This window comes from Metopolophium dirhodum, chromosome 2, assembly GCF_019925205.1.
Source record: "Metopolophium dirhodum isolate CAU chromosome 2, ASM1992520v1, whole genome shotgun sequence".
NCBI lineage: Eukaryota > Metazoa > Arthropoda > Insecta > Hemiptera > Aphididae > Metopolophium > Metopolophium dirhodum.
In genome coordinates, this window is record NC_083561.1 from 10,725,059 (window position 1) to 10,738,142 (window position 13,084).

Genomic DNA, 13,084 nt, shown 5'->3' on the forward strand with positions numbered 1-13,084 from the left:
TTAAAAACAATTGTACCTATATTGTGCGGGACGTATTTTGACCGTTTAATTTTTGTATTTAGCATAATAATATGTAACTATGACAATATTTAAAACATAATAATTATTAATCATATTTTTTTACCGCAACTAGGATTTTTACATATTTTGATATTTAACCTGTTTTGATACCGACCGCAACTCGGATTTTTTTTTTTACCTGTTATAATCTCGACCGCAACTCGGTATCAACCTCATTATCATGCCGAGAGCGCAAAGAGCACGCATTAGCAGAAGAACTGCCAATGCAACTCGAATGTATAACAGAAGGCAACAAAATAACACACCAGAACGTTCTCAAACACGTGCTCGGGAGCAACGTAACGCTTTGAGTATGAAATCAGCGTTTAATTATCAATCCGAAATTGATTATTTAAATATTAAAGCGCTTCAAATTGGACGAATAACTATATTATGTCCTAAGTGCCATGCAATAAAATGGAAAGATGAAACCCATGGACTTTGCTGCGCTGACGGTAAAGTTGTTTTACACCAATTTGAGGATCTTCCAGACCTAATTAAAAGTTTAATTGATAATTCTCACCCTCTATCAAAACATTTCTTTAATAATTCTAGACTGTATAACACTCTGTTTCAAATGACATCGTTTGGAGCAAACGAAATAAGTGAAGGGAACTAAATGCCCTATTTTAAAATTCAGGGTCAAGTGCATCATTTAATAGGTAGTTTATTACCCGAAATTGGAAATAATGTTAAATTTTTACAAATATATTTTATGTCAGAGTCGGATCAAATATATATTCGAACAAATATGATTCCAAATTTAAAAAGAGGTCTCATTGAATCATTGCAAACAGTTTTGCGTGAAAATAATCACCTCATACAGAGCTTTAGATCTAATCTGGAGTCGATGTCGTTTGATGAGTTGCAAAACTTTAAGTTAATTATTCATGCTGACAGAGTTCCTCAAGATGAACACAGAGGTCAATATAATGCACCTACCATCGATGAAGTAGCTGTATTATTAGTTAATGAAGATAAAGGTCCCAGAGATATAGTTCTGCATGGTCGGAGTGGACACTTGAGTCGAGTTTCCGAATTGAATAGATCTTATGATGCACTGCAATATCCATTGATGTATACTAGAGGCGAAGACGGTTATCACATTAATATATTACAGGAAAATAACCAAAATCGAACCAAAACTGTATCCTGCATGCAATTTTATTCTTATAGGTTTATGGTTAGAGAAACAAGTCTAAATCATCTACATTATTACAAAACATTATTCAGCCAATTCGCCGTAGATATGATGGCAAAAATGATTTCTGAAAGACTACACTTTATTCGTAACCATCAAAAACAACTACGTGCGGATGTTTATGTTCACCTCCGAGATGCTGTTAACAATGATGCAAATATTAATGCTAATAACGTGGGGCAACAAGTAATTCTTCCCTCCTCTTTTACTGGCTCCCCACGTTACATGCATGAAAAAAATCAGGATGCCATGACTTATGTTCGTAAATATACTCAGAAGTCTTATAAAATTCTTATTTTAATTGTTTTTTTTTTTAATCAACTTCAATCAAATTCTTTATCAACCATAAATTATTTCTATTTTATCTGTATTTATTTTTATCATTTATAACGCTAGAAAAATTTCAATCCGTTTTCATTAACCGTTTTTCATATTTACTTGCCGATCACATTAAACAATAATATTTGAATAAAAAATTCTACATATCATGGTCCGAAGGCAAAATAAACAACCAATCACGGGCGAAGCTGTGACGGGTCGGCTAGTATATATATATATATATATATATATATATGTGTGTGTACAACTTAAACGGTAGTATAGGTAATAACTGTATAATATTATGTTGCACATTTTACTTGACTATTATTTGATACGTGAATAAATTATTAATAACGCAATAAATGACATTTTCGGGAGACTTTACGGCCAACTTACCCTCTTGCTTATATAATAGACTTGGTGCGCCTCCCGGGTTACGCTAATGGGACGAGATTTTTTTGAGGGACTCAATTAAACCTTTTTTCTTTTTTCTATTTAGTTGAGATTAAATTTGCCTACCGTTATTCAGGAGTCGACTTAACTAAAAAAAAAAAACACAAAAACAAAATTAAATAGAAAGAAAAAATGGGAAATACGAGGACCTTATTGTATAATATATATTATAAGCATGCGACTAACTATTATTGTTCATGTTTTATTATCGTCGAAATAAATAAATTAAAAGCATACATACAAGTTCACAACGTATTATTTTTTTATAGGTGTGTTGTGGGTGTATCGTTATATAATAGAAATGTCCCTGTAGGTAATTAGGTACCTAAAGCCCACGTGTACATAATGATATAGAAAAAATAAATAATAATATGTATATAATGTAAGTCCCGAGTACCTAATTGGTAGGGTAAAAATACGTTTTATTTGAACATTTTTACCATTCCGAGAAAATGCCACTATTGTCAACATTTCCATCTGGTGATTTGGCGCTATAATTGATTTTAAATCATAATAAATAAAAATAGGTCAGATTACAAATTCACTTGGATTCAGAATTTACCATCAAACATAATATGTTATTACTTATTAGTTTTTACTTCTTACATAATGAATTATGGGCTATGGTACCGATTCATTTCTAAACAATTATATTACTTGTATATCATATGATAATAAATAATTATATGTAATTTTAAAAACTAATACTATTTTAATTCTATAAGATATCCTCCAATATAAAGTATTACACAAATTCCAATTGTGCACTCGTACGTTGAAGATCCTCTCATGTTAATTATGTTCTCATTAGAATATTAGATAATAGATATCATAAGGAAGTAAGGGACTTTAGGAACCCATCATCATCGCTGGAGAAGGATCAGGAGGTAGGTAGCTAACAGTTAAATTTCAAATTTTACTTCTATATTAAAATATAATTATTATTATGATGAAAAAGAAAAACAATATTTTATAACCAAAATAAACTAAACACTAAACAGTTTACACAATTTCATCAGGTTAAGATAGAACTTTTTGAATAAAAACTTTACATAGTTGTAAAGAATAATATATATCTAAAAAAAATAAAAAAAATTGACTGAGGACTTGCTCGTATAGTCTGCTGTACATAGTAGGCACCACGTCACAGGAAAGGTCATTTTCTGTGACTTTTTTTGAACTTTTTGTACATATTTTGTTGGCAGCTATTTTAAAATTTATTCAACATTAAAGTTCGTAGTGTTAACTACATAGCAAATAATTATCAATATGCAAAAACCCCTTCAACTGACAATATTCATATAAGCTATAACTTATAACATTGTTGGAATTTGTCAGAAACATGCTAAAAAGTTATTAAACTTTGAAGTCGGTAGTGCTCATCAGAGCTTACGCTAAGGAATTCTCATTTATTTTTCAAAATAGTCTAACATATTTTTGTATATGCGATTTTAAAAAAAAATTTTCCGATCGGTTAACAACTATTTAGGCTATACGATTTTTCGTGAACTCAATTTTTTAATATAACATAATATAGGTTAAAATAAACATGATCAAGGGGGGGGGGGTATAGCCCCCTTACCAATCCCCCTGACTACGCCTCTGTACTATATGTATATTTAAAACTTCCAAAAATCAAATGTTGAATTAACGCAATATTAAAAGACAAAATGGGGATGCGAGCATGCTTGGTGATCCACCAGTGGTTCGAAACTGTATAAGAGTATATTAACTTCTATAACTGGCGTGCACACAAGCTCAACTATAATGAGGAAAAAGTCACCCACGTTTTCAAACACTTATATATAATTTAATGACGTAACATTCCACGTAACATCGGGTAATGGGCGTTGGGGGATGTTTTTAGCGTCGAACCATTTCACTGCACCAGATGACTTGCGATAGACGGATGATTATGCTTTTGTTTCTCTCGTTGTGACACACATATTTAAGTATACACTTATATATGCGTCTGCGTGCGCTCGCTGATATATAGATTAATTACCTACGTCTTGAGAGTTAAGACGCAATTTTTATAGTAGGTATACTATCGAAATGCTTTTCGTGTAACGAGAAACGGAAGCACAGTTTTATAGGCGCTAATAATTATTATGGAAAGGTATAAGAATACATTTTTATTTTATTGAATGTAAACGCTGTGTAGCTTTTTGACAAAATAACATATGATGCGTTGTAGGTATAAATATTATATAGTATAGGATAATAACCAGTGTTCGGATTAGATAAGTGTTTTTTTTTTATCTAGATAAATATAAAGATAATGTAACTCATATACAAGATATATATAAAAGATAAATTAACTCATATTTATCTAGATAAAGATAAAAAATTAACTAAGATGAACGTTTAGATAACTTATAACTATTTATCTAGATAAGATAAAAGATGAACAAATAATTATCTAGATAAGTCCCAACACTGATAATAACCGTTATTATAGATAACAAATAGGGCACCAGAGGTTATAAATTGCACAGAAAATTTGCCGAAAAGCCAAAAGGCATACAAATATTGCAAGCGTTCGACTAGTTATGAACGTAAGTCGTAACCAAGTAAGAAGTGGTTACCAATTTCAAGTTTATCTAAAACATGGATTAATAAGCAACGAACTATAGAATTTAAGATTTCTTTTTTTAAGGAAATTGTTGAGCGGCGTGGAACAAATCCACTCTAGTAAAATAACAACATAGATTGCAATGTTGTTTAATACTCCTATAAGGACGACCATTTAAGAACGACAAATCCTATGTAGATTCAGTAGATTTATTCTAATATAAGTTAATATAGGTTAATAATTGTTAGACCAGGAATGCCAAAGTTTATAGTTTTATGAATACCAAAATTTAATTAAATTTGTCATCTCACGACCTGAAATTTTAAAACTCGTATTTTTGTTCCGTCTTGATGCCACGGATTTGTTGTAAGTCACTCAACTGTTTGAGTACCTATGAAAAATGGTAATAAGAACATTTTACTTTGGTATTGGATTAGGAGCAAAATATATGACTTTTGCTGTGGTAATGTAGTAGAATTTGTTTATTCATTATCAAAATGAGTGAGTGCAGCCGCAGTGGATCGATGACGGGTTAAAATACCGTCATAAAAATAGGATCTATAATATGGTTATTCTACCTAATATATTATAAGTAATGATATATATGGAGGAAGTCTATTACACGAACATTTAAATTGGAGAATTCTGAATATCGTTTTAACGCTTTCACGGTGTATTTATTTTTATTTAGTATCGACTGCCGCACAGTTCTTAGTGCTTGAAAAACCAACTGAATTGTTTGAATACATAATGCTCGTATTAAAAAAAAAAAAACCTTTGCAGCGTTTAGATAATGTCTATTGGCTAAGAATTGTGCTATTTATGATATATCAATACATATAGGTACCAACACAAACGTATCTACAAATCATATATATAGCCAAGTAGGTCTGTTTATGCATAATCTATTACGGTAAAATGTTACTCGCCCTAGGAATTCGTAGTTTTAAAGTATGAAATCCAATTTTGTTTAGATATAGAAGTAATACAAATTTGGATATCTCGTTGTATAAATAGTAATTCATTTATAGTTATTGCATAATATAAGATATATAGAATTTATCGCAATTTAACTACCTATTTATAAAAAATGTAATATTAGAACATAAGCGTAAGTTGTTTTTTTATTACCATGATAACGCTACGCCAAGAATAATATTTCGTTTAAATTTAACAAATACATACAACGTGATGGACGCATGAAAAATAAATTAACTTTTTTAATTGAAAGTAAATTAACTTAAGTTTTTAAATTTAAAGTACATTAATTGAAATTTTTTGATTTAAATTTAAAATGTATTATCTTTTACATATTTTAGTAGTTTAATAGGTTTATTAGTTTACCAGGTGTTTTTTTTTTGTCAAATTTGGAAAACGTAAATTTATTTTTCCACCAAATAAATGTATTTTATAAATAAATACACCAATAACATCATTGGTTTATTGCATTGCTATTTACTGCGTGCAAATACACAATAATGTTCATTGTTTAAAGAAAAAAGAAAACAAGACATTTTGTCCTTTAAATATTTGTACTCTTCAATTCATATTATTACTGTAACATTTTAATCTATATCAAATAATATTGTAATGTTTAATTTTGTACCTGTACAATTGTAATTGTGGAGCTATCATAGTTTCTACTAATAGCTAATAAAAAAAAAAAAATATTTGTACTTACACATTATTTCAGTACAATATTTAGTATGTTATACGTTTCAAACTTTTAAATAACTAGTACCCATAACTTAACCAAAATATTTTTGATGAACTTAATCATATATTTTGACTATTAATGATTTATGAGTTTAGGTTAGAGTTTTTATAAACATGCCATATCTAAAAGGTGGCAGGAATGTTTATTAAAAAAATTACCTATGGTTTTCTTTTTTTTTTAATTATGCCTATAAATATAAAAAATATATTTTGATAATGACTATGCTAGGTATTAATGTGCTATAATAATTAAACTTTAAGGTATTTTTTTTGTATTTTATGGAAAAGGGTTAAACCTTTTTTAAATTTGGTTGAAAAAGATAATGTAAAATATTTTGGTGGATAATTTGTACGAATAAGCAAGAGTGTGGCCCATAATAACTTGCTTGTGAAAATAATGTGCAGATAAAAGAAAGATCGTTTCAGTATCAAATAAAAATCATTGAGTTAAGTTGGCAGAAGAGCGATTAATGAAAATTTAAAAATACTACAATATCCATGGTTGGATACAAAACAGATTTTTCAACTTAAAACAAGTACACATAAGTATTATAAATTTTCTTTTCACTAATACACAAAATATACCTTTCAAGATGAAAATTAAAAGCAATCATTGCGATATCGCTAACAACCACATGTGCACATTACAGACGCATGTTTTTTTTTAATTTAATTGTTTTGTATTTATACTACAGTGGTCACGTCGTTTATCCAGCACTGTAATTATTGTGATCACACACATGTGTTAAATGGCTTAATAATATATACATACGGCGTATATATTAATATATCCAATTTGCGCTACAGCCGGGGCCGTACGATAACGATAGGAGGAAAGGGGAGGTATAATAAAGATAGATCGCTCTCACCAGCTGAACTGTTGCTGTTTTAATTTCCATATTGTTTGTCATTCGTCGACAGCGTTATTACTTATTACCCGATCACAATAATATGTTCATCGACGATCGACGTGTTGTGTAAAATATTAGAGCAGAGCATATAATATTACATCCCTGAAAAATTACAAAACATGTAAGCTCTCGTGTACTTAGAAACCCTAAAATATGCAAAATATTGATAAAAATAAATATACTTAATTTTATATAATTCCGACGTCAAAGAAGTCACTAACATATTTTGACGGTTTGTTCAACATCATTTAAAAAGAAAATTTGCAAAAAATACAAAAATAAATAATGTTTCAAAAATTACCAAAATATGCATTATTAAAACTACTACAGATCTTGGTTTGTGGTAACACGATACAAAATTGCTTCTAACTAGAGTTTTGATTGCCTAAAAGTTTTAGACTAAAACAAATATGTAAATGCTTTAATGCTTTATAGAAGTCATTAGTCCTAATAATAAGGTAGGTAGGTCATGAGCTCCCGCGCTTAATAATTTCTTTGCTATACCTACTTTGGTATAGTCTATACCAAGTCATCGGTTGATAGTCCATGTTTAATATAGGTATTTGAGGATTTTCGAACTGCACGGTTTAAGTGCTAACTTAAAAAGTTAAAACTAAACCAACATTTTCAAATTGCGCTCGGTCCGTTCATTCCATACTCCATAGACATTTTAAATATTAATTTTATAGTTGACAATTGCAAGTTCATCGATTTAATTTTACAAATTACAACAATGTAATTACACGACGACGTGAATATGTGACGACGTAGATAACTAGGTAACTCAGAAACAAACGTTAATACTTACTGTATTTTATTATTTTTATATTGTTATTTTGAAATTGGTTAGTTAATTTTATCATGCAGTAAGACAACAAACATGAATTATTCTTCCAACTGTCGACTGATATTCGTTCATAAGAACGTTTTATGTAAAGGTCGGAACGAGTGCAATTCAAACATGCCCTTTGACTTTTTTCCCTATAGTGCAATTCTGAAAAAATAAGTGCGATGAGGCCTACCCACAATATTGATCCATGGCATAGATTTAGTGTCGGTCTGTTCCGACAAGATTTACCAATAATCTATAATTACAGTACCTACGCCATATTACGTTGCAGACACGCGCGGTGCACTCCGCCCTAGCTGGTCTTACTGTCGTTAACACTGTATACACTATGTTGCCTATAAGGCTATATTATATGGTTTAAACAGTGAATCATTGTGTGTGTGGGGGGGGGGGGGGGAGTGCTCGTGGAGGTAAAAGGCTATTGGGATGGGTGGATAGGTGTCTCAGCGGAGCTCGTGGGCGTTCGGGGGAGCGTCAACACTTTTTGTCCCAGCAAACTCGCGCGCTTTTCGGCGTCGAGCAGCTGACCGACGCACGCGACCTTACAATAATAATAATATATTATTACGACGAATCGTGCGCGGGCGTACGGACGAGGAGGGTCATGTTCTTCGTGTTTTTTAGTTTCGGCATTGCCATCATCGCATTAATCGCGTAAATATTATTTATACACTCTTCGTTCGGACGGACGGCCTTTGGTCGCGCTTGAAATCGTATTTATAGGGCACCGTGCGTGCGTATACCACGTGCGCTTACTCGGTCGAGTCGGTCGCTCAACCGCCAACGCGCGGGGTGCCGAAGCCGTCCACGCGCCCTGTATGCACGCTCGCGCACTCGGCCGCCGGCCTTCGCCGCACACTCACACATACACACGTACACTAGTTCAGGCGCGCGTCCGTTTTCGTCGACGGCGAGTTATAATAAAATCGGGGGACGGACGTGTCCTCCTCCTCCGCGTTCGCCATCCCTTCCTCCGAGACTGAATCCCTGCTGCCGTAGACGACGACACGTCGCACGCACACGCCGGTCGCTTTAGCGTTACGGGCTGCCACGAGCGTTTTACACGAGGGGACGCGCGCGCCGCGTACGCATCTCATCAGTAGCGTGCCCACTCGCCGGTACGACATATTATTATTATTATTATTAAAATAATATAGGTACGCGTGCACGCACCGCACCGCACCGAACTGCACCGCCACCGGAACGCATCGCACGCGCGCGCGCGCCCTCTCACACGCTCACACACGCACACTCGCACACCCCACACAAGCACGCGGCGCGCCGCGGAATAATGCCAAATGGCCAAATCGCCGGCTGCGACGCCGTCGTCGAACGCACCGCCGTCGCCACTTTCACCGCCAATCGTCACCGTCGCCGCGGCGGCATCACACTGTACATCACCGTCAGCGGCGGCGGGGGTCTGCGGCACGTCACCGCCAGCCAGAGTGGCCGGCCACTTCACCGGCGGCGTCTCCATCGTCCGGTGGCGACGCCGGCAGCACGAGCAGCGGCAGCGGCAGTGGAAGCGGTGGTGGCCGTGGACAGTCGTACCACTACGATGGTGGTGCAGAAATTACGCTCAAGAGCATCGAACACACGCTGTTGCCGCTCGTCAAACAGGTACGTTCCGCTTAAAATATGATATTATGTTATTATAATATTATGTATCGTCCATCCGTCTATGATGTCGTGTGATAAGTACTGTGATTTGCAACCGCGGCATTCGAATTATATCACTCCGTCCACGTCGCGACCGGCCGGCGTAGTAACCGACCACGCCACCGTGTTCCTATATTATGTTTCGTTCCGCTGCGACGACCACGCCGCCGCAGTAGTTATGCACGCATGTACATAATGTATACATATATGTATATATATGCGAGTGTGTGTGTGCGTTGAGGCTTACACAGAGGTCCACGTGTAGAATCTGCAGTGTACGTGATACCGTTTCGAATAAAGCGGTGGCCGCGGTGGCATGTAAAAGAACAGCTCCGGTTCTGAAACCAAAATAGAACGCCAGGTGTGACCCACATTACGCGTGCAGCGTTACGACCGATGACGACGACGACGATGAGAATAGGTAAAAATGTACGCATTAAGCCGCCTGACCTTTTTTGTGCAAACTTGACCGGCTTCCGATTGCCCGCGTATCACGACCGTTCGCACACCGAAAACGACGACGTTGAAGTGGCAGAGACAGAGCGCGTGAAAGAGATATATAATAAGAGATTTACGGCGGTGGTCGGGAAAAGCGATGCGTTTCATCGTCGGTGCGTTTCCCGTCGGGTCCTATACGGTTTGAGGTTAACCGTGTCATGGCGAAAAGATACGCCACCGCCGCCACCACCGCCGCCGGTGGCATGTACCGATGGTGACGACGGTGGCGTTGTCGGTGGCGGCGGCGGCGGTGGAGGTGACGGTTTCGGAGGAGACGGTGCAGGCCGGTGGTGTCGGCGGCGGTGGGTTTTTATTGATTGGCGGCGGCGGCGGGTCCGGCGTCGTCGTTCGCGCGCGTTGCCCGCACGCGCCAACTCCGAGCGCGCGCTCGCGCCCGCGCAATTATACGCGCGCGCACGCACAAACGCACCGGACGAGCAGCAGCCAGCACAAGCACCAGCAGCCAGCACAAGCACCAGCACCAGCAGATCGCCGCCGGACGCCGCCGACGCTGCCGTCGCTGCCGCAGCCGCCGCCGCCGCCGCCGCTGCCGTCGCCCCCCCTCGAAACTTACACACACACACACACACACACACTCACACACAAACACACTCACATACACACATACACACTTACACAACGGTAAAGATATAATATTATTAATTTGATAAAATATAATATATTATATATTAATTATTTAAAATAAAAAACCCATTCGCACCACACACAAAAAAATATTATATGACCACTGCTGTTTTTTTCGTACAATTAATTTTTGTCAAAAATTTTTTTAAAAAAATGATACATAAAAATACGTGCCGCTGTTTCACCATACTCGTACAATATATTATTATTATAATATATTGCAATAATAATAAAATATATTGTTGTTGTTCTCGTTGTTATTATCACCATCATCATCGTTGTTATTATTATCATTGTTATATTGTAATATCGTCGTCGTAAGTTTCGTATCGTACCGTATACGAGTATACGACGGGTCTTGCGCGTCCTCGTCGTCGTCGTCGTCATCGTCATCGTCGAATCTTCCCCCGGTTTTCCCGTACGTCTCCTCGGACCTGGCTGCAGTGCGAGCCCTGCTTGTGCGCCACGCGCGCGGGCGGAATCGAAAGTGCCCGAACACCCGGCACACACCCTGCACACGCCGACCGACGGATACGCCGCGACATGGCTCTTCTGCTCGGTGACCACTGCGGCAGACAGCAGGTAAGCCGCCGCCGCCGCCGTCGTCACGCATGTACCACGCGGTCATATCGCGAGTCACAGTGGCCGAGGTACAGGTGTCCGGTGCCCCACACGACGGTCGACCCGCATTTTTTTTGGGGAGGGGTGGTTGGGAGTTATTGGGGGTGGGGGGCGCCTGTTTTTGGAGACTGCGATCCGATGAGATTGCGGCGCGGGCGGGACCGGGCACAGAAAGCTCTCCGGATAGCGCGTCAATAGTCGGCGACGGACAGAGCCAATGGCCAAGCTAAATACTCCGCGCGCCCGCACCGCGTCCGATCAGTGTCCCGAAAGCTTTGAATCTTATATTGACGTGTGCGCACACACCACTGCAGCCAGTGTTTTCCGGCTACCTCTCGTGGCGGTTCGCGACATACAGACACCTAAAATTCGAGGGGAAAAAAAAGAAATTCGAGTCGTTAAAAATGTCGAGATATTAAAAACCGATCAAGTGTTGACGTCTTGTTTAGGTACTTGTATGTATTATAGTGGTTGGATGAGAATTTTTATATTGGTGATATCGAGATATCAAGGTTCAAGTTTCGAGATTCTGACTGTAATATATACATATATATATATATATACTCAGGTCGGAACATCATAATATTGTACACCGTTATATTATTATTCTCAGTGATGTTTACATTTTTGGTGTAGATCCCTTTTTGATGGTATATTGGATATTTAATACAACTGTGTTATTGTTTACATATTATTAACTTAGTTTTTCTTAAACATATACAACATGAGTCTTACAAACTTGAATACTTTTGGACTTTTGGTGTTATACTAAGCAATACTTTTGCAACACCTATTAATGTTTTGGTAATTAGGTAAAACTGTTATGGCTCGGCTGAGAAATACCGTTATACCAATCCCTCCCCCTTGAGCAAAAACTATAATATTAAGATGATACCCAGTGGTTTTTTTCGTCCCTGAGGTTTTTCAATTTTGAAATTACTGCGGTTGGGTTACATCTTATTATTATAAAATTATTTGTAGAACTGTGTAGAATATAGATAGATATTATAATCATAACAATAATATTATGTTCTACATAATATCGGAAATTCGTTATCAATCAGACGGCGAATTTTTTTTTCTCGATTATACCGACCAAAGGATATTCAATTGTGCCCCTCGGACCCTTAGTACGAGTTTTTTTTCTTAAAATGGCAAAAGATTGTTGGCGGATTCGTTTCATTTATACATTTCTGCGGGTACGGGCTACACAATGAATGTCGGAATGAAAACATCATTCATCAAAAATTTCAACATTTCCATTTATTATCAGTCGGAGAACTAATAGCGTTGTTTGAAAAGTTTTTGTTCCTATATACTGTTCACTGTTCGGCCATCTGGACTAATGTGGTGAGTCGACCTAGAAAAGTTTTCCACAGGGTTACTGACTTTTTAATACTGACCAAACACGATGTTGCTATAAAAAAATTAAGCGAATTAAGTATAGTTCTAGGTAAATTAAATATTATCAATATTATAAATATTCTAATTAGGATGATTTTAATTAATATATTATGTTTGATTTCAATTTGGTATCCTATCTACTTTTGGAAAATCGTGATGAATACAATCAG

The 13,084-nt window shown here is 36.7% G+C and overlaps 2 protein-coding genes across 2 annotated transcripts in view; both read left to right on the top strand.

Annotated features, from left to right (window-relative positions):
* Positions 1 to 811: 811 nt before the first annotated feature.
* Positions 812 to 3,433, top strand: LOC132938149 (uncharacterized). The gene is made up of 2 exons (XM_061004835.1): positions 812 to 1,447; positions 3,374 to 3,433. The coding sequence occupies exons 1-2, from the start codon at positions 812 to 814 to the stop codon at positions 3,431 to 3,433; spliced, it is 696 nt and encodes a 231-aa protein (XP_060860818.1).
* A 5,577-nt stretch (positions 3,434 to 9,010) lies between these two features.
* The window catches only part of LOC132939441 (alpha-catulin), a 49,576-nt gene continuing 45,502 nt past the window's right edge, over positions 9,011 to 13,084 (top strand). The window contains 2 exon segments of the mRNA XM_061006600.1: positions 9,011 to 9,502; positions 9,504 to 9,707. Of these exon segments, the coding sequence (XP_060862583.1) occupies positions 9,386 to 9,502; positions 9,504 to 9,707 (321 nt within the window). The 5' untranslated portion in view covers positions 9,011 to 9,385.

Bases quoted from the DNA above. Each gene is read 5' to 3' on its own strand.
- LOC132938149 (XM_061004835.1), top strand. From the start codon at position 812: ATGATTCCAAATTTAAAAAGAGGTCTCATTGAATCATTGCAAACAGTT. The intron at 1,448-3,373 runs GTAATTCTTCCC...GGAATTTGTCAG, and splicing joins CTAATAACGTGGGGCAACAA to AAACATGCTAAAAAGTTATT.